Below are 23,210 nucleotides of genomic sequence, written 5' to 3' on the forward strand. Positions count from 1 at the left end.
GCTCATTCTGAGATTAGTGTAGATTAGTGAGGGAGAGGAATGGTGGCTGCGTGGATGTTCGCTTTTCCCCTCTCCCAAAGACCTTCTTTTTTCCCCCTCTTCTCCCCCCTCCCCCCTTCATATTTATAATGCAAGTAAATTGTCTGCAAATACAATGCCATTCACCTCACCCTCCTGCTCCCAAGGCCTGGATTTAGGAATAAGTAACCTAGGTAACTGTCTCTGGTGCCAAATCTCATAGGTGCCAGAGCAGCACCACCACTGCCATGCCACCGTCTTGGCCTGTAGTCTTCTGTCCTGGCGCCTGCCCACAGCAGCAGCAGCAACTCCTAGAAGGAGTGATTATAGACCCTTTGGCATCCCACCCCTCACATGGGTTTCCATGGTAATATCAGGAAGTTTGTGTGAGGGAAGAGGGCAGGGCCACACAAGGCCTCTGAGTGTGCGTGGGCTCACAGGCCCCGCACTGAATTTCTTTCTTTAAGTTGCTGCTGCGGGACCGGTGCCTTTAAAAGAGGACAACAGCGGAAATCTGAGGTGAAGGGATGACATCAAAAGAATGAATGATCTGGGAAAGGGTGATCTGAAGGGTGGGGAGCAGACTCCTCTCTCCTACCAATTGTCTATGGTCACCCACATATTTAATCCAGTCCTCACTTCCTCATCCAGCATTTATCCCTCTCCTTACCTCCTTCTACATTTTCATATCAGCACCCATCCCAAGTACTTTTCCCCCTCTTGCACCACCAAAATTCACCCCTCCTTACCTCATCTCCCCTCCCCCCCTTCAGCATCCACCTCTTCCTCCCCACAAATCACTCACAGGTCACCTTTCTGGTGCTCTGGCAGTGGAATCCAGAGTCCCAGGAGCAGAGTGCCTCACTCTGCTAACCCACAACCATGGGGAAGGACAGGAGGGGAGGAGCTGAAGCAGAGGCCTGAGCAGCTCTTTTATGCTCTTCTGTGTCCATGTGGCTGTCACAGGGGAAGGAGAGAAAATGGAAGATCGGCAGCTTCTTCTCACCTCCCTTTCTGCCTGGCTGCTGCAGTCTTGATGGCTCCAATCGATGCAAGCAGGGGAGAGAGATTTGAGGTACTCTCAAATAGAGCTAGTGCACCCAGAGATTTTGGGTAAGTCTCTGGAGCCCTAGAAATTTCAATAAAATCACAAACTCTCCTGGTGAAACTTGGAGCGTTCCCAGCTATGATGATAAAATATCATAAACTGTGCAAAATCCCTGAAAGAGATGCTTTAATCTGGCTAGCCCAGAGGTGAATCAAATTGAAATGACCTGTTAGCTCTAAAATCGGTACTATACATATGCAAATGAAGAAAGCAACTTTTAAATATAATTATGGTGTAGTTCAGGGCTTAATGAGTGCCAAAGGAGTGCTAAACTGCAGTATGCTAACATCCAATTAAATCAATCAGCAATCTGCATATTCCCACCCTTATTGGAGGTACTGATTCCTTTCTAACGCTCTCAATAAACTTCAGAACTATTTATTAGTCTTGTTCCTTTTCTTTGATGTGCATCAGAGTTCTTTTCACCATTTCCCAGTTTATTCCAGGATTGGACTTTAAAAGGACTCCATTAATGTGGTAGGCTGTTTGGCCTCTTGAGCCAGAAGATTCATAGCAGCCTATATACTAAAAGCATGTTCAAATTAACTTGAATGCTATCTGCTGATTATACATAGAACATTAATTAACACATGTGCTAGGCCCCTAATTTGGACAAAATGCCGGTGTCTTAAATTTTAGCATGCTTACACATAAGAAACAATTCCATAGCATGCCAAAGAATTAGTAGTCAGTAGTATGCTATGTTTTAAGAGCCCTGAACAGAGGCTAAATTTAACATAATGTGCATTTTTAAGTAGCAAAATGGAGGTCTTTTCAGGGGGTCTGTAGCAAAATGCTAGCATGCCAATTTGGCACACTAACAATGTATTAATGGGGGAAGCTGTATTCTCAGCTTCCCCCCCCCCCCCACCCCAACAACTTTTAACTCTCTCACCCTGAAAAGGCATCCCTCTCAGATCCCCTCCCTCAAATGAAAGAAACCCTGATCCCTTCCCTGAAAGGGAATAGCCCATAATTCCCCCAGGAAACTGCCCAGATGTCATTCTCCCAACTGGGGAACTCCCCACCCCAAAGATCATGGTATGTGCCCCTCAAGGCCTGAGTGTTATAGTTGAAATTTCTTGGCTCCATTAGCCAATGTTGGATCATCCATGGATGCCTAACCACTAGAAAGTAAGGGATTCTCCTGCCAGCCCAGCATGGGGGAACTCTTTTTAAAGGGATCAAGGATAGGGATTCATAGGGGGTGGCATTTAGAGGGATCTGGATGTTATGCCTTTTGGGATGTACCAAGGGGGGACTGGAGGTTAAACCATTAGGATGAGGTCTAGAGGGGATCAGGGTTTATGCCTTTAGAAGGGATAGCATTTCATGGGGGGCCAGGTGGGATCCATGTAGGGAGTTGTAAAATGGAGAGGTTGCATGGGAGTTTGGGGCTATGTACACTGTATGCACATTTGGCCCGATACTGAAAGTGAATTTAACACTTGATAGCCGGTTAAGTAGGACTTATCCGGCTATCTAGCAGTCTGCTGAAAATCAGCGGCCACTAGATATCCAGATCAGGATCAGGGTGGCGCCACTTTTCCAGTTAACTTAATCAGATACGTAGCGATATCTGGTTAGGTTAATTGGATAAGTTAGACCAGCCAGAGAGAGCTGGTCTAACTTAGATGGATATAAGTTATCTGGCTAAGTAGCGAGATATATGCATAGCCATAGCCAGATATTGATTCAGTCGATCATATGAGATTGGCCGAATTTAGGGATTGGAGGCACAGTGGCTCCATGGTTTGAATCCTTTTTAAATGATCAACACCAGCAAGTTACAATCAATTTACAGTTCTTCCCCTGGAAGCCTTTAACATCTGAGGTACCCCAGGGGTCATCATTATCTATTTAATATTTATATGCAACCCCTTTGTACAAAACTAGCTGAACTGGGACTATTTTTAAAAGTGATTTGTCGCAGTCACTTTTCCTGGTATCTCATAGTCTCTCTTCAGCATTTGAACATATTTCAGTGTTTTACAATACATTAATGCCGAACATTTCTAAAACAGAGGCCCTGTGAGTTGCTCATAAACCAATCCCTGACTCTTCTTTGCAAATAACGTTTGAAGGAACAATTTGTGTCTTTTTCAGGTGTAGTCAGGGATTTGGGGGTCCAATTAGATCCTCATTTTTCTTTGAGGCCCCAGATAAAATCTGCGGTTAAGGTAGGGTTTTCACACTGAGGAAGGAACATAGGCTGAAGTTTATTTGGGATAAGCAGAATTTTTTAACTGTTATTCAGGCGTTTATTTTGACCACTATAGATTACTGCAATTCGCTATATATCAGCCTTCCCAATTGTCAGCTTTCAGCTCTGCAATTCCGATTGAATGCTGCAGCCTGTCTTGTTACTGGCTGTCCCCTTAAACTTCATATTTCACCTGTGCTACAAGCTCTTCACTGGCTGCCTATTGAGCAGAAGGTAAAGTTTTACGTTTTTACTTTTAGTGTTTTAGAGCTTTACATGGGGACGGTCCCGCATAGAAAACTGACTTATTTTCTTGTTATATTCCATCTCGTTCATTTTGTTTGACTAAGTTGCAATTGTTGGTCATTCCAAATGTGAAAGTAGCCCTTCTTCATAAGACTCACTGATGTGCATTTTCAGTAAAAGGCCCCATTTAATAGAACGGCCTTCCTTTTGATTTGTAGCAAACACAAGATTACAAACTTTAGTAAAAAAACAAAGACTTATTTGTTCCAGGAAGCTTATTTAACTTAAAAGTATTTTAGTGTGCATTGATAGTTGAACCTTTATACTTTTATATCTGATTATTTTCTTGTAATTTATTATTATTTTTATTGATAGTTATGTATCTGTGTTGTTTGTAAATGTATTTCAATGTTTATATGTGCAGAGAAGCCAGGTTCTCTACCAGGAATATATGGTTTTACTTAAATAGGCGGGAGACAGAATTAGGAAACAAAAGAGGGATAGCTCTCCCATGAGGGAGCCTGGTAATGGTGTGTTCCCATCCCATATAGAAACATAGAAACATAGAAATGACGGCAGAAGAAGACCAAATGGCCCATCCAGTCTGCCCAGCAAGCTTCACACATTTTTTCTCTCATACTTATCTGTTTCTCTTAGCTCTTGGTTCTATTTCCCTTCCACCCCCACCTTTAATGTAGAGAGCAGTGATGGAGCTGCATCCAAGTGAAATATCTAGCTTGATTCGTTAAGGGTAGTAGCCGCCGCAATAAGCAAGCTACACCCATGCTTATTTGTTTTACCCAGACTATGTTATACAGCCCTTATTGGTTGTTTTTCTTCTCCCCTGCCGTTGAAGCAGGGAGCTATGCTGGATATGCGTGAAGTATCAGTCTTCTCCCATGCTGTTGAAGCAGAGAGCCATGCTGGATGTGCATCGAAAGTGAAGTATCAGGCACATTTGGTTTGGGGTAGTAACCGCCGTAACAAGCCAGCTACTCCCCGCTTTGTGAGTGCGAACCCCCTTTTCTTCTCCCCTGCCGTTGAAGCAGAGAGCTCTGCTGGATGTGTGAAGTATCAGTTTTTCTTCTCCCCTGCCGTTGAATCAGAGAACTATGCTGTATATGCATTGAAAGTGAAGTATCAGGCTTTTTTGATTTGGGGTAGTAACCGCCGTAACAAGCCAGCTACTCCCCTCTTTGTGAGTGCAAATCCTTTTTTCCACATTTCCTCTTGTTGTTGAAGCTTAGAGCGATGTTGGAGTCACAGTAAGCATGTGTATGTTTATTTAATAAGGGTATTGACTCCAGGTAGTAGCCATCATTCTGGCGAGTCACCCACTCTTCATTGGCAGCATCTTGACTTTATGGATCCACAGTGTTTATCCCACGCCCCTTTGAAGTCCTTCACAGTTATGGTCTTCACCACATCCTCCGGAAGGGCATTCCAGGCATCCACCACCCTCTCCGTGAAGAAATACTTCCTGACATTGGTTCTGAATCTTCCTCCCTGGAGCTTCAAATCGTGACCCCTGGTTCTGCTGATTTTTTTCCTATGGAAAAGGTTTGTCGTTGTCTTTTGATCATTAACACCTTTCAAGTATCTGAAAGTCTGTATCATATCACCTCTGCTCCTCCTTTCCTCCAGGGTGTACATATTTAGATTCTTCAATCTCTCCTCGTACGTCATCCGATGAAGATCCTCCACATGAACAATGAATCATCCGTCATCCGATGAAGATCCTCCATATGAACAATAGCCTTCATTTTGTGTTTTATTTATTTATTTAAAGACTTTTATTCTGCAGCTTTCTAGTATTTTTCCAGTGTGGATCACAATAATACATTAATAAAACATCACAATAGCATAACAATAAAACATGACAATAAAATACAACATAAAAAGTTAAAACATTCCAACTTCACCCAAATGCCTGTTCAAAAACCATTGTCTTCAGGCCTTTCCTAAACAGTTTTACATCCTCTTACTTGCAGAGCTCTAAGGGCAATTTATTCCATTCAAACACTGCTACAGAAGTGAAAACCCATGCTCTCATCTGAACCCATTTATATTTTATTAGCAGGAGGAATAGCCAACAATTGGACACCTTCTGATTGTAAAGACTGTTTCGGAATGTGCCAATCAATATAATTTCTTAACATGCACGAGAAAGCGCTTTTCAGCATTTTGAACTCAATATTTAACAGCCTAAACCTTACTCTCCACCTAACCAGAAGCCAGTGGAGATCTCGCAAAACAGGAGTAACATGCTCTCTTCTTGAGAGATCAGCCAGCCCTCACGTGGCAGCATTTCTGAGTCAACTGAAAAGCTTATATTAATTTCTCAGGTAGTCCCAAATACAGGCCCCCACAGTAATCAAGGTGGCATAAAACCAAAGCCTGCATCACTGTGCATAACAGCTCTTGGGGTGACCGGTACTTCAGCGGTCTCACCAATTTAAGCTTGTAAAAAGCCACCTTTCTAATGTGACGTATTTGCTGGTTCCTGGTCAGCTGAGAGTCCAAAAAGACTCCCAAGCATTTTACTTCCATTAGAATGGGTATAGAAAGTTCGTACACCAAAAGGGCATCTACTGGAGCCCTCCAATTAAAACCTTTCCCCAACAGACAATCTTAGTTTTATTTGATATTTTAAAACAAATGATGATTCATCAGCCAGCCACCCCCTTACCTCCCTCATAATAACTTGTAGGACTCTGGGAGCTCACTATTTGGTCCACATGGTAAGAAAAATGGCACATCAGCCGCATGCATAAAACCTTGCTCATTCAACGACTGTGGCAGGGAAGCCAAAGGGGAAAGATATAGCACTGAAGAAAGTGCCGACCCCTGTTGTGGAATTATGAGTTGACCTTTCCAGGGACAGTAGGATGGTAACTTTCAAACCGGCATGCGGGCACACATTTGCGTGCATTCATCAGCCCTCATTCAAGGATGCGGCTAATTTATAACTTATACATGTATATGCATGTTATAAAATAGCCTGGCTGCATGCACATGTGCGTCAACTTTTAAGTGGACACACAAATCCCACTTCTACTGCGTACATCGGGAGAGTTTAAAATGGGCACGCTTCCCCACCATTCCCAGTTTACCAATTCGTCCACCAGTTCACCCAGTTAACAGCTAGTAGGGGTGTGCATTCGTTTGCAACTTATTGGCAATCCGCAACGTATATGCCATATTCGTTGTATTCGTGGGGGTCACAAAACATATGGCGAACCCCCACGAATACAACATATCACTAATAAATAAACCCCCACCCTCCTGACCCACCCCCCCAAGACTTGCCAAAAGTCCCTGGTGGTCCAGTGGGGGTCCTGGAGCAATCTCTTGCAGTCGGGCTGTCAGTTGCCGGTATTCAAAATGGCGCTGATAGCCTTTGCCCTTACTATATTACAGGGGCTACCGGTGCCATTGGTCGGCCCCTGTCACATGGTAGGAGCAATGGACAGCCGGCACCATCTTGTGCTCCTACCATGTGACAGGGGCTGAACAATGGCACCGGTAGCCCCTGTGACAAAGTAAGGGCAAAGGCTATCGGCGACATTTTGAATACTGGCAGCCGATGGCCCAAGTGCAGGAGATCGCTCCAGGACCCCCGCTGGACCACCAGTGACTTTTGGCAAGTCTTGGGGGGGGGGGGGTGTCAGGAGGGTGGGGGGTTGTAGTTAATTAAATGTAAAGGGTTGGGATGGGGTTTTGGGGGGGAAACGAATACATATGTAATTAATGAACAGATTGCGGTCCCCCGAGAACGGATGCCACAGATTTGGGTCCCGACGAATACCGAATGAGACGAATCCGTCCCTGCTGCACATCCCTAACAGCTAGATCCTCCAACACCCCCCCCCCCCCCTCTCCGGTTTGATAGCCTACACTCTCCCTAGACCTTTAAACTCCTCAGCAATGGTTTCATCCTTTTATTTTATAAGTCACACATCATCCATAGCAGAAGTAAAGTTATGCAGCAGTGACCTTGGCGAGCACCGGGGCATGTAAGTATTTACACACACATCTCTTGGCCACACCCTGAAATGCCCATGTCCCGCCCAGACCACGGTCCTTTTTGGAAACAAGTGAGATGTGAGTGCCGTGAGATGTGTGCGCATTTTGACAGCTTTTAAAATTTGCTCAGCGTGCACCAGCCCGACATATGCGTTCGTCTCCCAAATTTGACACCTGCTAGGCTTTTAAAATTCACCTTTATGTTTTTTTATGCTGTTGCCTGTTTTATTTTTGCTGAGAACAGACTCTGGGGGATTCTGGTTGAGACCCTGGGTTAGAAATGGAGTCAGAATGCTTTTGTTCTTTTATTCTTTTGAGTACCATGTTCTGGAGACCTTTTTCTTTGCCAGAGGGGGAAGTTTTCCACCCTTCCTACTTTGGATCTTTGGTTTCCTTAATTATTTTTCCTTTTTAGTCTACATCAAGAGGAAACATAGAAACATAGAAACATAGAAATGACGGCAGAAGAAGACCAAACGGCCCATCCAGTCTGCCCAGCAAGCTTCACACATTTTTTCTCTCATACTTATCATTTTCTCTTAATTCTTGGTTCTATTTCCCTTCCACCCCCACCATTAATGTAGAGAGCAGTGATGGATCTGCATCCAAGTGAAATACCTAGCTTGATTAGTTAGGGGTAGTAGGGGTAGTAACTGCTGCAATAAGCAAGCTACACCCATGTTTATTCCCTTTACCCAGACTATGTCATACAGCCCCTATTGGTTGTTTTTCTTCTCTCCTGCCGTTGAAGCGGAGAGCCATGCTGGTTATGCATTGAAAGTGAAGTATCAGGCCCTTTTGGTTTAGAAGGTTGCCTTTCTCTGAGCAAGGACCATAGGATCACCAGTATCTTCTAGGAAGGATGACACAGGGCTCATCCATGGGAGAGGAGGACACATTCTGCAGTTCATTATCATCTCAAGGAGAAAAGGAGAAAATCTGATAGCCTTCAGGTACCACCAGCAGAATGGATGAGAAGAGAGAAAGAACCACAGGAGAGGTAGGAGAATTGGACTTTGTCATGGAATTGACTAAAAGGATTTCCCCACCACCTGATTGGACAGGAGAATACCTACATTTATCAACTGGTATTCTCTCAGAAGAAACTGAAGAGAGACAAGGGTCACAAATGTATTAAAAGAGAATGGTGGAACTTGTACACCTTGTTCTGAGAATAACGGAAGCTGTAAAGAACTTTTTCCATCAACTACAAAATGCAACAGTAAAAGTTATGCTGGAAACATAAGAGTCTCCAGCATGATTATTGCTGATGTTTACACTGAAGAGATAATCAGTGCAGTATACAAAGAACTTTAAAGTGGATTTAACTTAAAGTAATGCACAGGGCCCAGAGCTATCTTACCTCATCCCTCTCCCCTGCTCAGTATCATGGGAAGACTTGGATATGTAAGACTGTGTTTGAGGTGTGGTTCCTGGGACCCTATCCAGGACTAGCAGCCCAGGGATTACATGTTCTTTTGTAATATAAATCATTTCAAATAAATAAACAACTGCGAAGAACAGGTGTAATTTTGTGAGAGTTATTTTGTGCGCAGGGAAGTGCACTTACCCAAGCATTTTCAAAGCAAATTTATGCATATAAGTTGTCTTTGAAAATGTGGAATAAAGTCTGCATGTAAACATTACACAAAGAAGTAGATTTTTAAAAGCCGTGCATTCACAAAAACAGCCACATATGTGCATAAGCTATGCGAATTTTAAATAGCTAGAAAGGACGTGTGTCAAGAAAAAGTAGGTAGAAAAGGGGCAGAATATAGGCAGTCCAGGACATAACCCCTAATTTTCCTCAGCCACTGTGTGTATGTTATACACTAGGGATGTGCAGAGGGACCACATACATTGCATTTGGTATTCGTATTCGTCGGGAGGCAGATACATTGCATTCGGCAAGGGAGGCCCCCGATACGTTCATGCGTTCATTCTTATTCATTTCCCAGCTAAAATTTAATTAACTACAACCCCCCATCCTCCTGACACCCCCCCCCCCCCCACCCAAGACTTACCAAAACTCCCTGGTGGTCCAGCGGGGGGTCTTGGAGCCATCTCCTGCACTCACGCCGTCGGCTGCCGATATTCAAAATGGTGCCAATAGCCTTTGACTTTACTATGTCACAGGGGCTACCGGTGCCATTGGTTGGCCCCTGTCACATAGGAGCAATGGACGGCCAGCGCCATCTTGTGCTCCTACCATATGACGGACTGACCAATGGCACCGGTAGCCCCTGTGTCATAGTAAGGGCAAAGGCTATCGGTGCCATTTTGATTACTGGCAGCCGATGGCCTGAGTACAAGAGATCGCTCCCGGACCCCCGCTGGACCACCAGGGACTTTTGGCAAGTTTTGGGGGACGCTCCTGACCCCTTTAGATGGCCGAATAATTTGGTGAAGATTCATTGTATTCGTGGGGAATCATGATACGTTTCGCTTCCCCACGAATACAACGAATATGGCCCTATAGGTTGCGGATTACCAATACATTGCAAATGAATGCACACCCCTATTATACACATAAATTTGCTACAGCCCCTCAGTAGGAACTTAAGGAGAGAGAGAAAGGTGCATGTGTTGAGCCTGACACTCAACACATGCACCATTGTAAGGGGGCACTTTGATTCGGGGTGAGTTTTGGGGGGGTGGTGTTACAGAAATATTCAGGGGTATTCGTTGTAAAACTGACAGCATTAAATAATTTTAGACCTTACAAGTGATGAAACTTCTAACAAGAGGAGTTGATTTGGACACTGCAGTACACTGTTAGAAGTTTCATCACTTGTAAGGTCTAAAATTCTTTAATTCTGTCAGTTTTACAATGAATACCCCTGAATGTTTCTGTAACACCACCCCCCAAACCCCAACCCACCTCCCGAAAACTCACCCCGAATCAGTGCCCCCCTTAAAATGGTGCATGTATTGAGTGTCAGGCTGAGCCCTATAAAGAGGCTTTCTCTCTCTCCCCCTCCCCCCAAGCATGTGTATTAGGGATGTGCAGAGCAAAATTTTATGTTCATATTACTTATGTCCGAAAGGGGGTCCCACTTGCGGTCAATATGGACATAAAAAAAATTCAATGAGTTGGGTATATGTACATATGTGCAAAAAAAAAATTTAAACCCCCTCACCCTCCTTAATCCCCCCCCCCAGACTTACCACAACTCCCTGGTGATCGAGCGAGGAGTGAGGACGTCATTTCTGCAATCCTTGGCGAGAAGCATGTGACGTCGGCGGCACGTCGAGTGACGCTGGCGTCACGTGATTCCCGGCGAGTTCGCGCCGGACGGCTCGTTCGGCCCAAAAAGAACTTTTGGCCAGCTTGGGGGGGTCAGGAGGCCCCCCCAAGCTGGCCAAAAGCTGGACCTCCTGACCCCCCCAAGCTGGCCAAAAGTTCTTTTTGGGCCGAACGAGCCGTCCGGCGCGAACTCGCCGGGAATCACGTGGCGCCGCGTCACTCCGACGCGGCGTCACGTGATTCCCGGCGAGTTCGCGCCGGACGGCTCGTTCGGCCCAAAAGGAACTTTTGGCCAGCTTGGGGGGGGCCTCCTGACCCCCCCAAGCTGGCCAAAAGTTCTTTTTGGGCCGAACGAGCCGTCCGGCGCGAACTCGCCGGGAATCACGTGGCGCCGCGTCACTCGACGTGGCGCGACGTCACATGCTTCTCGCCAAGGATTGCAGAAATGGCGTCCTCACTCCTCGCTCGATCACCAGGGAGTTGTGGTAAGTCGGGGGGGGGATTAAGGAGGGTGAGGGGGTTTATATTTTTATTTTGGCTCAACAATCGCGATTTCCCACATATCCAACATATCTATGTTGGATATGTGGGAAATCCGATCGTTTATGTCGAATCATTTTTTTAAGTTAAAAAAAAATATGAGTAGCGTTTTACTTATGCGGTCAATCCGAATGCACACCCCTAATGTGTATGATATACATGTAAAGGCTGCAGACATGCACATGCGAAGAGTATTTTAAAACCTACACATATATGCTATAAAATAGCACGTATCTATGGGTACCTGCATGGCCCTTTTCAAACCTACCTGACAGACTTTACCTCTATCCAAACATTTAAAAATGTACCCTCTAAAAGGGCAAATATTTGTGCTTTCAGCATGCAAACATTTAGCTATTTGCAATTTCTGCACATAACTTCACTCTTGCAAAATTTTCTTTTAATTCAGACTTAATGAGTCACAGTGATGCAAAATTAGGAAAAGCAGCTTTTTAATTAGAAGAACACAGTAAATGTTTTATGTACAATTTTCTACCAGACTCATTTTCATGGCAGTCCCTATAGGGATATTGCACATACAATGTTTGGTGCACTTAGTACAATCAGCCTTAAAGAAACTTGCTCAAGGTGTGTCAGTGAGAGAAGCAGGATTTGAACCCTGATTCTCAGCCCTCTATTATAACCAGTAAGCCATGTCTTTGCATGCCTCACTCTGATTCCTCTGTTGTATGGCACAGGCCCAGACAGATCTGCAAAATTTTGCAGGATATTATGCTCAGTATTTGCAATTTTTTTGTGTAGAACTCTCCCAGACGTAGACCGCTCAAAAAATGCAGAAAGAATGAGGAGATTACGTGTTTTTTTCCTCCCGCACAACTCTGCCAGATAAGAGCTTCTCCATGATCTGAGTGCAGAGAGAAGCCAGGATTTCTGGTTCACATGCACTTTGTATGGTTTTTACATATTTATTTATTTTCACTATCATACCTTATAATGTATCAGATCATGATGCAGCAAGTGTGAAGGGCTGTTCTGGTTAAAATTTGTCATCATTTATGGGAACCACTAAACCCATTTAAGCATGAAGTATAGTTGAAACCTTTTCTCAAGTGTGGTGCCCACTCCATTTCGTGGTATGTCTGCACACATCAGAGGGAGGAGAGCATTCTCTCGTCTATCTTATGAGTTATTAGCTTGGCTGCTTGACGTGAACAAGGAGCAAAGAATACTATTTTGGTGTAATTCCTTCAAAGGGGCATGGTCTATAGTTGCAGAATCAGTACATGTTCTTTTAACTGCTTATTGCTGCTGCCACAAAAAAATGCTACACAAAGTTTTCTACATAAGAACATAAGAAATTGCCATGCTGGGTCAGACCAAGGGTCCATCAAGCCCAGCATCCTGTTTCCAACAGAGGCCAAAACCAGGCCACAAGAACCTGGCAATTACCCAAACACTAAGAAGATCCCATGCTACTGATGCAATTAATAGCAGTGGCTGTTCCCTAAGTAAACTTGATTAATAGCCATTAATGGACTTCAACTCCAAGAACTTATCCAAATCTTTTTTGAACACAGCTACACTAACTGCACTAACCACATCCTCTGGCAACAAATTCCAGAGCTTTATTGTGCCTTGAGTGAAAAAGAATTTTCTCCGATTAGTCTTAAATGTGCTACTTACTGACTTCATGGAATGCCCCCTAGTCCTTCTATTATTCGAAAGTGAAAATAACCGAGTCACATCTACTTGCTCAAGACCTCTCATGATCTTAAAGACCTCTATCATATCCCCCCTCAGCCGTCTCTTCTCCAAGCTGAACAGCCCTAACCTCTTCAGCCTTTCCTCATAGGGAAGCTGTTCCATCCCCTTTATCATTTTGGTTGCCCTTCTCTGTACCTTCTCCATCGCAACTATATCTTTTTTGAGATGCGGTGACCAGAATTGTACACAGTATTCAAGGTGTGGTCTCACCATGGAGCGATATAGAGGCATTATAACATTAACCATTCCCTTCCTAATAATTCCTAAAATTCTATTTGCTTTTTTGACTGCTGCAGCACACTGAGCCGATGATTTTAAAGTATTATCCACTATGATGCCTATATCTTTTTCCTGGGTGGTAGCTCCTAATATGGAACCTAACATCATGTAACTGCAGCAATGGTTATTTTTCCCTATATGCAACACCTTGCACTTGTCCACATTAAATTTCATCTTCCATTTGGATGCCCAATCTTCAAGTCTTGCAAGGTCCTCCTGGACCTTGCAAGACTTGAAGTGGTTAGAGCAGTGGTTAGAGCAGTGGACTATGAACCAGGAGACCAAGGTTCATGTCCCGCTGTCACTCCTTGTGACCTTGGGCAAGTCACTTTACCCTACATTGCCTCAGGTACAAAAACTTAGATTGTAAGCCCTCTGGGGATAGAGAAATACCTACAGTACCTGAATGTAAACTGGTGTGATATCTCAATTGAGATGAATGTCGGTATATAAAAAAAATAATAAATAAATAAATAATGTATCACAGTCTGCTTGTGATTTAACTACTCTGAATAATTTTGTATCATCCGCAAATTTGTTAACTCACTCGTCATATTCCTTTCCAGATTATTTATATATATATTGAAAAGCAGCGGTCCAAGTACAGATCCCTGAGGCACTCCACTGTTTACCCTTTTCCACTGAGAAAATTGACCATTTAATCCTACTCTCTGTTTCCTGTCTTTTAACCAGCTTGTAATCCACGAAAGGACATCGCCTCCTATCCCATGACTTTTTAATTTTCATAGAAGCCTCTCATGAGGGATTTTGTCAAATGCCTTCTGAAAATCCAAATACACTGCATCTACTGGTTCACCTTTATCCACATGTTTATTAACCCCTTCAAAAAAATGAAGCAGATTTGTTAGGCAAGACTTCCCTTGGGTAAATCCATGTTGACTATGTTCCATTAAATCATGTCTTTCTATATGCTCTACAATTTTGATCTTGAGAATAGTTTCCACTATTTTTCCCGGCACTGAAGTCAGGCTCACTGGTCTATAGTTACCCGGATCGCCCCTGGAGCCTTATTTAAATATTGGGGTTACATTGGCCACCCTTCAGTCTTCAGGTACAATGAATGATTTTAATGATAGGTTACAAATTTTAACTAATAGTTCAGAAATTTCATTTTTGAGTTCCTTCAGAACCCTAGGATGCATACCATCTGGTCCAGGTGATTTGCTACTCTTTAGTTTGTCAATCTGGCCTACTACATCTTCCAGGTTCACAGTGATTTCGTTCAGTTCGTCTGACTCATCACCCCTGAAAACCATCTCCGGAACTGGTATCTCCCCAACATCTCCCCAACATCCTTCATTTAGTCTTTCTGCAATGGCCTTATCTTCCCTAAGAGCCCCTTTAACCCCTCTGTCATCTAATGGTCCAACCAACTCCCTCACAGGTTTCTTGCTTTGGATATATTTTTAAAAGTTTTTATTATGAGTTTTTGCCTCTATAACCAATTTCATTTCAATAAATGAAACAATCAGTACAGTGATTTTTGTTTTCAGTGAACGTCAGGATCCATTTTTCCTAGCATTATTCCTGAGACATCCGGAGTTAGTATTTCCAGGATGGTTTATTATGACTGTCATAAAAAGAATTTTATTTTTGGTCTATGGAAAACAGTCAAATTTCTACATTTTACATTAAGTGAAACACCATTCATAAATCTAATCCATTATGCAGAGCATCATTGAACCAGTGGAACCTTTTTATTTTGAAATATTAAAGAAAATATTCTTACCTTCCTCTGAATAATAAACCAGTCTGTTCAGGTCAGATATCTGATCCAGGTCCCGCTTCAGCTGCATACTGTCCGAATCATCTATTCTCTTCATTGTCATATAAGAGTCATTACTCAATGATCGTTCATTTCTGGCATTGACATGTTATATGGCATAAGATATGGGAAAAAAGTGAACAGTTACCACCAAAATATGCTTTGTTTTCCATTGAAAAGTATGGAATATTGTACTATATTTATAAAAGCAGAGCTCTGTTCAGCTGTAACAATATGTTACTCTTCCATTAAAAGAACCCCAGTAGTTTTTGTCACGTATGGGATCATGACAATCTGCATTCTGTGAAATTCACAGATGTGCAAAACATTACACATAGGAGGAAATCTCTAAGGGACAAAATGGAATATCCCTCGAGGTGACCTGAACATCCTTTGTGGAAGCATGCAAAAAACAAGGTGTGAGCCAAATGACTTCAGGCACTTGGACCCATTACACAGTGCAGGAATTTTGCAGAATATACAAGATAAATAAATCTGGCAGATAGTGAAAGTATATAGAAATGAAAGAAGCACAGACTGACGTTATATACATACAAAACTAATGAAATATGTATTTGAAATAAATGTTGTAATATTTATTATAAATTATAAGAAAACATTGGAAGAAGGACCACAGCATCAGAATTTCTATATCTGAAATCTGTTTATTAAGAACACCACAAGTAAACAGACAGTTTGACATACCCTGGATCTGAAGTATGCCCAGCCAAGCATATAAACAGTAAGGAATATGAATGTATCCCCCCTTCCAAATATCCCACTTTCCCCTCACCCCAAGAGTGAATAGGCAAATAATACTAAACAATGGTAGAAATACATACCAATGACCCAACCACCCACCCACTGTATAATGACAGAGCAATCGAGACACAATGTCAAGCAAAAAGCATACACCATGAAACAAAAGTACCGCAGATAAATTATGGGTAATTAATAAGCTCACTCCTCGCCCTAAGAGATAGATACTGCAAATAGGGGGGTCCAAATGGCAATAAATTGCATTTTACTTTTAAATGAACGGGAAGTAAGCTGATACTTCAACTGCATTAATCCATGCATTTAAGGGGTGGAGAATATTCACACCACATAAAAAGAATGGACTTTTTCCCCAGTAAACATGCCTTTCTAACCAGTAAGTGTTCATCCTTCCCCTGCACCCAAAAGGTAGAGGAGACATCAAATAGAATGTCCTCAGGAACAAAATTAACTGTTTGTTCCAGCAAAGAGGATAAATACTTGCAAAGATTTTACCAGAACTTTTGTATCATGGGGCAATACCAAAAACAATCCCCAAAATGCCCTGGGCACTATGATATTTTAAACATAGATCTGACTGCAAGAAACCCACTTTGTATAACCAAGAAAGAGGTTAGTATGCCCTTCTCAAAAATTTATATTGTAATTCTCTAAGACTGGCATCAACCGTCAGCTCCGGAATATGGGCAAAGGAGAAAGAAAGAAAAAAGATATCCAGGGAATCAAAAACATCAGCTTGCCAAATGGCCAACAAGGCATCATCAGTGAATTCAGGTCCCAGCTTAACCAACGATCTTCAAATGCATGAAATCCTCACATGACTGAGCACCTCAAGCTGAAAAAAATCCTCAATTTTCCCCACAAAATCGTCTGACAAATTAGACTTTAATAGAGAAGCAATATAGTGCTGGAGTTGCAGGTACACAAAAAAGAACTTAGGGTTAAGCCCAAAGTGAGTGCTTAAATCTTGATAAGACAGCACTTGAGACAAAGAATGTATCCCCTTTTCTGCCCAATGTATGAAAGCCTGGGACTGAATGCCTGGAAGGAAATCCAAATACCCCATAATCAATAGGTAAGCAGATTCCCACGAATCATGCCCTAACTTAAGACAGAGATACATCCAAGCCTTCCAAAGGGAAACCAGTAAAGGATTAAGCTGCCCTAGCTGTGGTAACTGGTTCAACCGAGCATGAAGGATATAGCCCAAATGTAGAGGAGCCACCAGGTCCTGTTCGATAACCAGAGGTGTAAAATAAGCTATGTGAAATATCCAATCTTTGACATGTTGTAAGAGATGTGCTATATTATATTCCTCAATGTTTGGCATACCCAGCCCTCCCTGTCACCAAATTCCCAACATAAGGTACACCGAAATCCTCACTCTCTTACCCCTCCAGAAAAAAGGTGAGAGCATTGCATACACTAATTTAATATCCCATTTTTGTAGGAGTAATGGTAATGTTTGTAAAGTATATAACCACTTAGCCCATATAAGCATTTAAAAAAGATTAATCTGACCGGTCACCGACAAAGGGAAGTCCTTCCAGGCTAGAAATTTGGTTTTCAGGGATCTTAAAAGGGGGAGTATATTAAGATCATAAAGATCTGCCAGATGCATAGTCACCTGAATCCCAAGATACTGAAAAGCGGTCTCAGCCCACTTAAGGGGAAATTAGTTTCCCCATAGTTCTTTCACTTGAACATGGGAAGGGAGAGCCTCAGATTTATCGAGATTAAGTTTCATACCTGAAAAAGAACCAAATAGCGAGAACTCCTCCATCAATGTAGCCAAAGAATCTATCAGGTCACTAAGATATACAATCATACCATCTGTGAAGGCTGCAATTTTAAATGTCTGAGTATGTAGAAGAATACTGGTTATGTTCGTGTTCAATTGGATCGTTCTTAAAAGCTGTTCTATAGACAAAATAAATAAAAGAGGAGAGAGAGGGCATCCCTGAAGTGTGCCCTGTTGTAAATAAAACATCTGTAGGAGAACCACTGACCAAGATCTGAGCTGTCAGGTCTGAGTATAAGAGCAGGTTCACATGCAACCAATTGCCAGAGAAAGCAAAATGGTCTAGTACAAAGAAAAGGTAGTCCCAATCAACGTGACTGAATGCCTTCTCGGTACCAAAGTTGACCAATAAGGAGGGAATTGCATGTGACATACTCCAGGATATAGATGTTAAGACCCGACGAACATTGAGCACTGAGTGTCGACCCCGAACAAACCGCAACTGGTGATGTCCCACCAAATCTGGAAGGACTACCACCAAACGATTTGTAAAAATCATAGCCAGAAGCATTAAATCAAAATTTAGCAAGGAGATAGGTCTATATGATGTAGGTGACAAAGGATCTTTGCCGGTTTTTGGTATAAGAGTAATTACAGCTAAGTTGGTATGATAAGGAAAGTGCTGTAAGTCAATAAGGAAGGTGGGGTTATTTTATCAAGTAGAATTTTGCAAAATCAGCACAGTAACCATCTGGTCCCGATAATTTGCAGGGAGAGGCACCCATGATTCCAAACCAGAGTTCATCCATTCAGTCGGGATAATTGCAATTCAGAAAGCTGAGGGAGTGTGATGCCATGAAAAAAACGATCCCTAAGCTCCAAGTTTCCAGGCTGTTTAGTATACAATTGACGGAAATAATCCAAGAAAACCTTCTGTAGCCCCTCATAAGAATTAACTATGGTATGCTGATTATCGTATACTGCAGTTACATATTTAGCTCCCAACTTGCGTTTCACCACAGAGGCCAATAATTTCCTTGTCTTGTTCCCATGCTGAAACAACTTGAATTTATAATAAAACATAGATTTAATAGATCTCTGATAAATCAGCGAGTTCAGAGCAGTCAAGGACGACATATATGCAGCCCTCAGAGGCTCTGACCGCCGTACCTGCTCCTCCAAGCTCAATAATTTAGCATCTAAAGCCCTTCGTCTGTGAGTCATAAAAGCAATAATTTCCCCACTTCCCAAAAAAGAACAAGATTATCAACATGTTCTTTGTTATTATCCCTGGAAATCAAGCCATTTTGATTTAAGAAATCTTGAAACTTGCTATCATTGGCTAAGTAAGCTGGGAAACACCAGAGATGAAGGGCTCACCCAGAATCCTTCCAACAAAAATCCACCCAAATTAGCTCATGATTAGATCAACAACGGGCCTATGGCAGTGGCTTTTACCTTAGAAAAGAGTGGCATGGATATTAAAAGAATCAATTCGAGACTGAGAGGCATGCACCCGAGACACATTCGTATAATCTCATTCAGTAGGATGTAGGATGCGCCAAGCATCCAGCAGTCCCAGCTCAGAGTAGATATGGGGGATCCTTCTATGGGACACAAGCCACTCTGTAGGCCCTGGATGAGACTTATCCAGCATTGGATCATATACCATATTATGATCCCATCCCAAAACCAATGGCCCCTGGGATAAGCCATGAAGGGATTGTATAAGCAATTTAAGGAATCCATGATCATATGAATTGGGGGCATACACATTACACAGAGTGATATCCTTCCCCATCAAAGATCCCCAAAGAATCAGAAAACGACCCCCAGGATCTACAATCAAACACATGCATTGAAAAGAGATGGTCTTGTTTACCAGAATAGTGACACTCACTTCATTGGAGCCTGATGACGCCCAAAAAAACCTCACCAACCCACCACCTATTCAATTTGCTGTGCTCTACATCACTTAAGTGAGTTTCTTGCAGCATGTTGTTTTTTTGAAAACCTTCAAGATTTTTTGCTTTTTGATGAGAGACCCCAAGCCACAGACATTCCATGAGACAAGTCTAAGTTCCTTGTGACTCATAGTAACCCACATGAGAGGTATGTAATAGCACAGGGTAACCTTCAAAGCACAGTAGACAAGCTTCAGTTCGGTCCCATTGCACATAGTCAAACAAGCAAAAACATGTGTCTCTAATACCCAGAACAAAACCAACCAACCAATCAACCCGCCTACCACCCTGAATCCCCAATAGCCAAATTATACCCAAAAGCAGTGTAAAATCTGCCCCATCCCAAACCCTGACCCAAATTTTCCATTACCCACCAATGAATCACCTTCTCACCCAAATGAGCATGTTTAAGATGCTATAGGGCCCCCGCCTCTGCCCACAATAATTCCAACTAACCAGACATATAATAGGCAATCAAAATAATAACCACCAATATGGGACAAAAACAACAACAACAACACAAAACAAATAGTCCAGAGTCCAGGCTACAACATCAGTAAAGAAGCCTGACAACTCAGCTCCAACTGCAAAAATAGTGAGCAGGCTAATGTCCCAAGTTAGGGGGTTGAAGCCAGAGTATTCAGAGCCATAGAACTGTCAGTCAATCAGATGCAGAATAACAGCGAATAAAATCCAAACAAACTCCACAATGCTCGCAGACAATGGGCACATGTAGAATCCAGAGATCCAGTGAAAAAGAACTTGCTGGGCACAAATAAACCAACACAATTCAAAGGCTTAACGTTCAGTCATTTTCCAAGGAGTGGAGTGAACGTTGCACCACCTCCGAGTTATGTTAGACAGTAGTAGTCCCTGGATGTGTGACACATAGTTTTGTGGGATATTGCAAAGTAAAATGAATCTGCTTCTTAAAAAGCATATGCAAATAGGAGAAAAGGCTCTGCAAATCTCTGCCAATTTTGCCAAGTAATCTTGAAATATTAAAATTTTTTGTCTCCGACAACAGGCTGCAGACCTTTGTAAATCGCTTGTAATATGGCCATCTTATGTGTGAAATTCAAAAAGCATGCGATGACCATATGAGGCCGATCGCATCCCTCTTGTCTTGGCCCGCACAGTGTGCTCTCTCAATATGAATGGGGCCCAATGTCGCTGGTAATTGAAGAGATGTGAGCAGCCAGGATTCTAGGAACCCCCACAGCTCGGGATCTGATGGAGTCTCGGGTAGCCCAACTAAGCGCAGATTGTTACTTCTCAAGCGATTCTCAAGATCGTCAAGTTTATTCTCCATAGCCACGAGGCACTCCTCAGTCTTACTCATGGACATGAGAGTGTCCTGGGTGCCATCTTCCAAATTGGAAACCTGTATGTTCCATCTCAGAAACTCGTTTGACAACAGAACCCAAAGCACCCGAGAGAGCATGAAATTTTTCAAAGATCACCACCAATTTAACATTGAGTTTCACATCAATGGTTTTCTCCACCGCTCCTGTCATTGCTGCTATCAGCGCGACCGAGCTGGAGGTATCAGAAGAACAAATATGCCAGTCCCAAAATCTCCAGGAAGAAATTGAAGGCAATTAAGGCGAAAGGCAGGGAAGCCCAAAGGGAGCCAAACTAAAATACGTCCAGCTTCCTTCACAGCATCATGTGACTTATGCATCAGAATTTCTAAAGGAAGGAAATCCCATAGTAAAAATGTATTTCACATTCCAAGATAAGAAACAGGACTCAATCCCTCCCCCATAGGAGGGATGCACTTTCATTTTAAAACAGCATGAAGACATCAATGATATTTGTTATATCATGTAATGTCATTTCCCATTCAAAAAGATACAAAAAAATTAACAAAATATAATTTATGATGACCATATGATTTTAGTGTGCACTAAAGCATTTCAGCATACATTAGTTGCAGAATTTAGTAAATAGATGCACTAAATCCAATGGGAAAGCAATCTGCTCTCTCATGGTTAAGAGCTGGAAATAGAATGGTCAAAAGTACACATATTGTAAAAATATAGCACATGCTAAAGCTAAACAAATGAAAGGAACGGCATAGATGTTACGCTTGGGCTCCGGACAGGAGTCGTGCACACCACCCAGCAGGGTGGCTCCAGGTGGACAGAGACAGGAAGCTCGAACAGAGTCAGGTACCAGGCTGGGTCAGGGCAGGCAGCAAGAATCAGAGTCTGGGTTCAGGCTGGGTCAGGGCAGGCGGCAAGTGGCAGTGTCTAAGTACAGGCTGGGTCAGGGCAGGCGGCAAGTGGCAGTGTCAAGTACAGGCTGGGTCAGGGCAGGCGGCAGTCAGCAGTGTCTGGGTCCAGGCTGGGTCAGGGCACAGTAAGCAGGGCAGGGCAGGTCAGAAGGCCCGTAGGCCACACACACACACACACGGAAGGCCCGTAGGCCACACACCAATAGCGGGGCAAGGCAGATCAGAAGGCCCGTAGGCCACACACACACACACACGGAAGGCCCGTAGGCCACACACCAATAGCGGGGCAAGGCAGGTCAGAAGGCCCGTAGGCCACACACACACACACGGAAGGCCCGTAGGCCAGGTATGGAAATCAAGGAAGAAGGCCAAAAGGCCGCACAAGGCAAGGCAAGGAAAGGAAAGGCCCGAAGGCCACGCAAGGCAAGGCAAGGCAAGGATAGGCCCGAAGGCCGCGCAAGGCAAGGCAAGGCAAGGATAGGCCCGAAGGCCGCGCAAGGCAAGGCAAGGCAAGGATAGGCCCGAAGGCTACGCAAGGCAAGACAAGGCAAGGATAGGCCCGAAGGCCACGCAAGGCAAGGCAAGGCAAGGATAGGCCCGAAGGCCGCGCAAGGCAAGGCAAGGCAAGGATAGGCCCGAAGGCCGCGCAAGGCAAGGCAAGGCAAGGATAGGCCCGAAGGCCGCGCAAGGCAAGGCAAGGCAAGGATAGGCCCGAAGGCTACGCAAGGCAAGACAAGGCAAGGATAGGCCCGAAGGCCACGCAAGGCAAGGCAAGGCAAGGATAGGCCCGAAGGCCGCGCAAGGCAAGGCAAGGCAAGGATAGGCCCGAAGGCCGCGCAAGGCAAGGCAAGGCAAGGATAGGCCCGAAGGCCGCGCAAGGCAGGCTAGAGCAGGGAGCCCAGGTGAGCTCGATGCCGAAGCCCCGAGGCAACTGTCAGGCAGGGTTAAGAGGGCACACCCAGAGCATAGAGTGGACATAGGAGATGGACTGGGCCTGTCAGGAAAGCCAGCCCTAGAGGGACCCCTGGTGGTGAGGCGGTAGCACAGCAGCCACAGCCGTAACAGTACCCCCCCCTCAAAGCCTCCCCCTCCTCCTGGATCCCATCTGTGCAGGAGGTAATCAAGAATAACGGGAGACCACTCCGGGGGTGATGCGGCAGGGTCAACTCCTTCCCGAGGAAATAAGGCAGTCCATAACCCCACCTGGGGTGATAAGGCAGACACAACCCCAACCTGGGGCTGAGAAATAGTCCGTAACCCTTCTTGAGGCGATAGTAGGACCGGTCCGGACCCTTCCAAGGTCGGCATTAA

At 43.8% G+C, this 23,210-nt stretch overlaps 1 protein-coding gene across 2 annotated transcripts in view; it reads right to left on the bottom strand.

The window, feature by feature from the left end:
• Positions 1–23,210, bottom strand: part of FLT3 (fms related tyrosine kinase 3) — a 223,348-nt gene that overhangs the window by 27,847 nt on the left and 172,291 nt on the right. For both annotated transcript variants that reach the window (XM_029602605.1, XM_029602604.1), the window contains exon 18: positions 15,143–15,273. In XM_029602605.1, coding sequence (XP_029458465.1) covers positions 15,143–15,273 — 131 coding nt within the window. The remainder of the gene's footprint in view (positions 1–15,142; positions 15,274–23,210) is intronic.

The sequence above is a fragment of the Rhinatrema bivittatum genome, chromosome 5 (assembly GCF_901001135.1).
Source record: "Rhinatrema bivittatum chromosome 5, aRhiBiv1.1, whole genome shotgun sequence".
NCBI lineage: Eukaryota > Metazoa > Chordata > Amphibia > Gymnophiona > Rhinatrematidae > Rhinatrema > Rhinatrema bivittatum.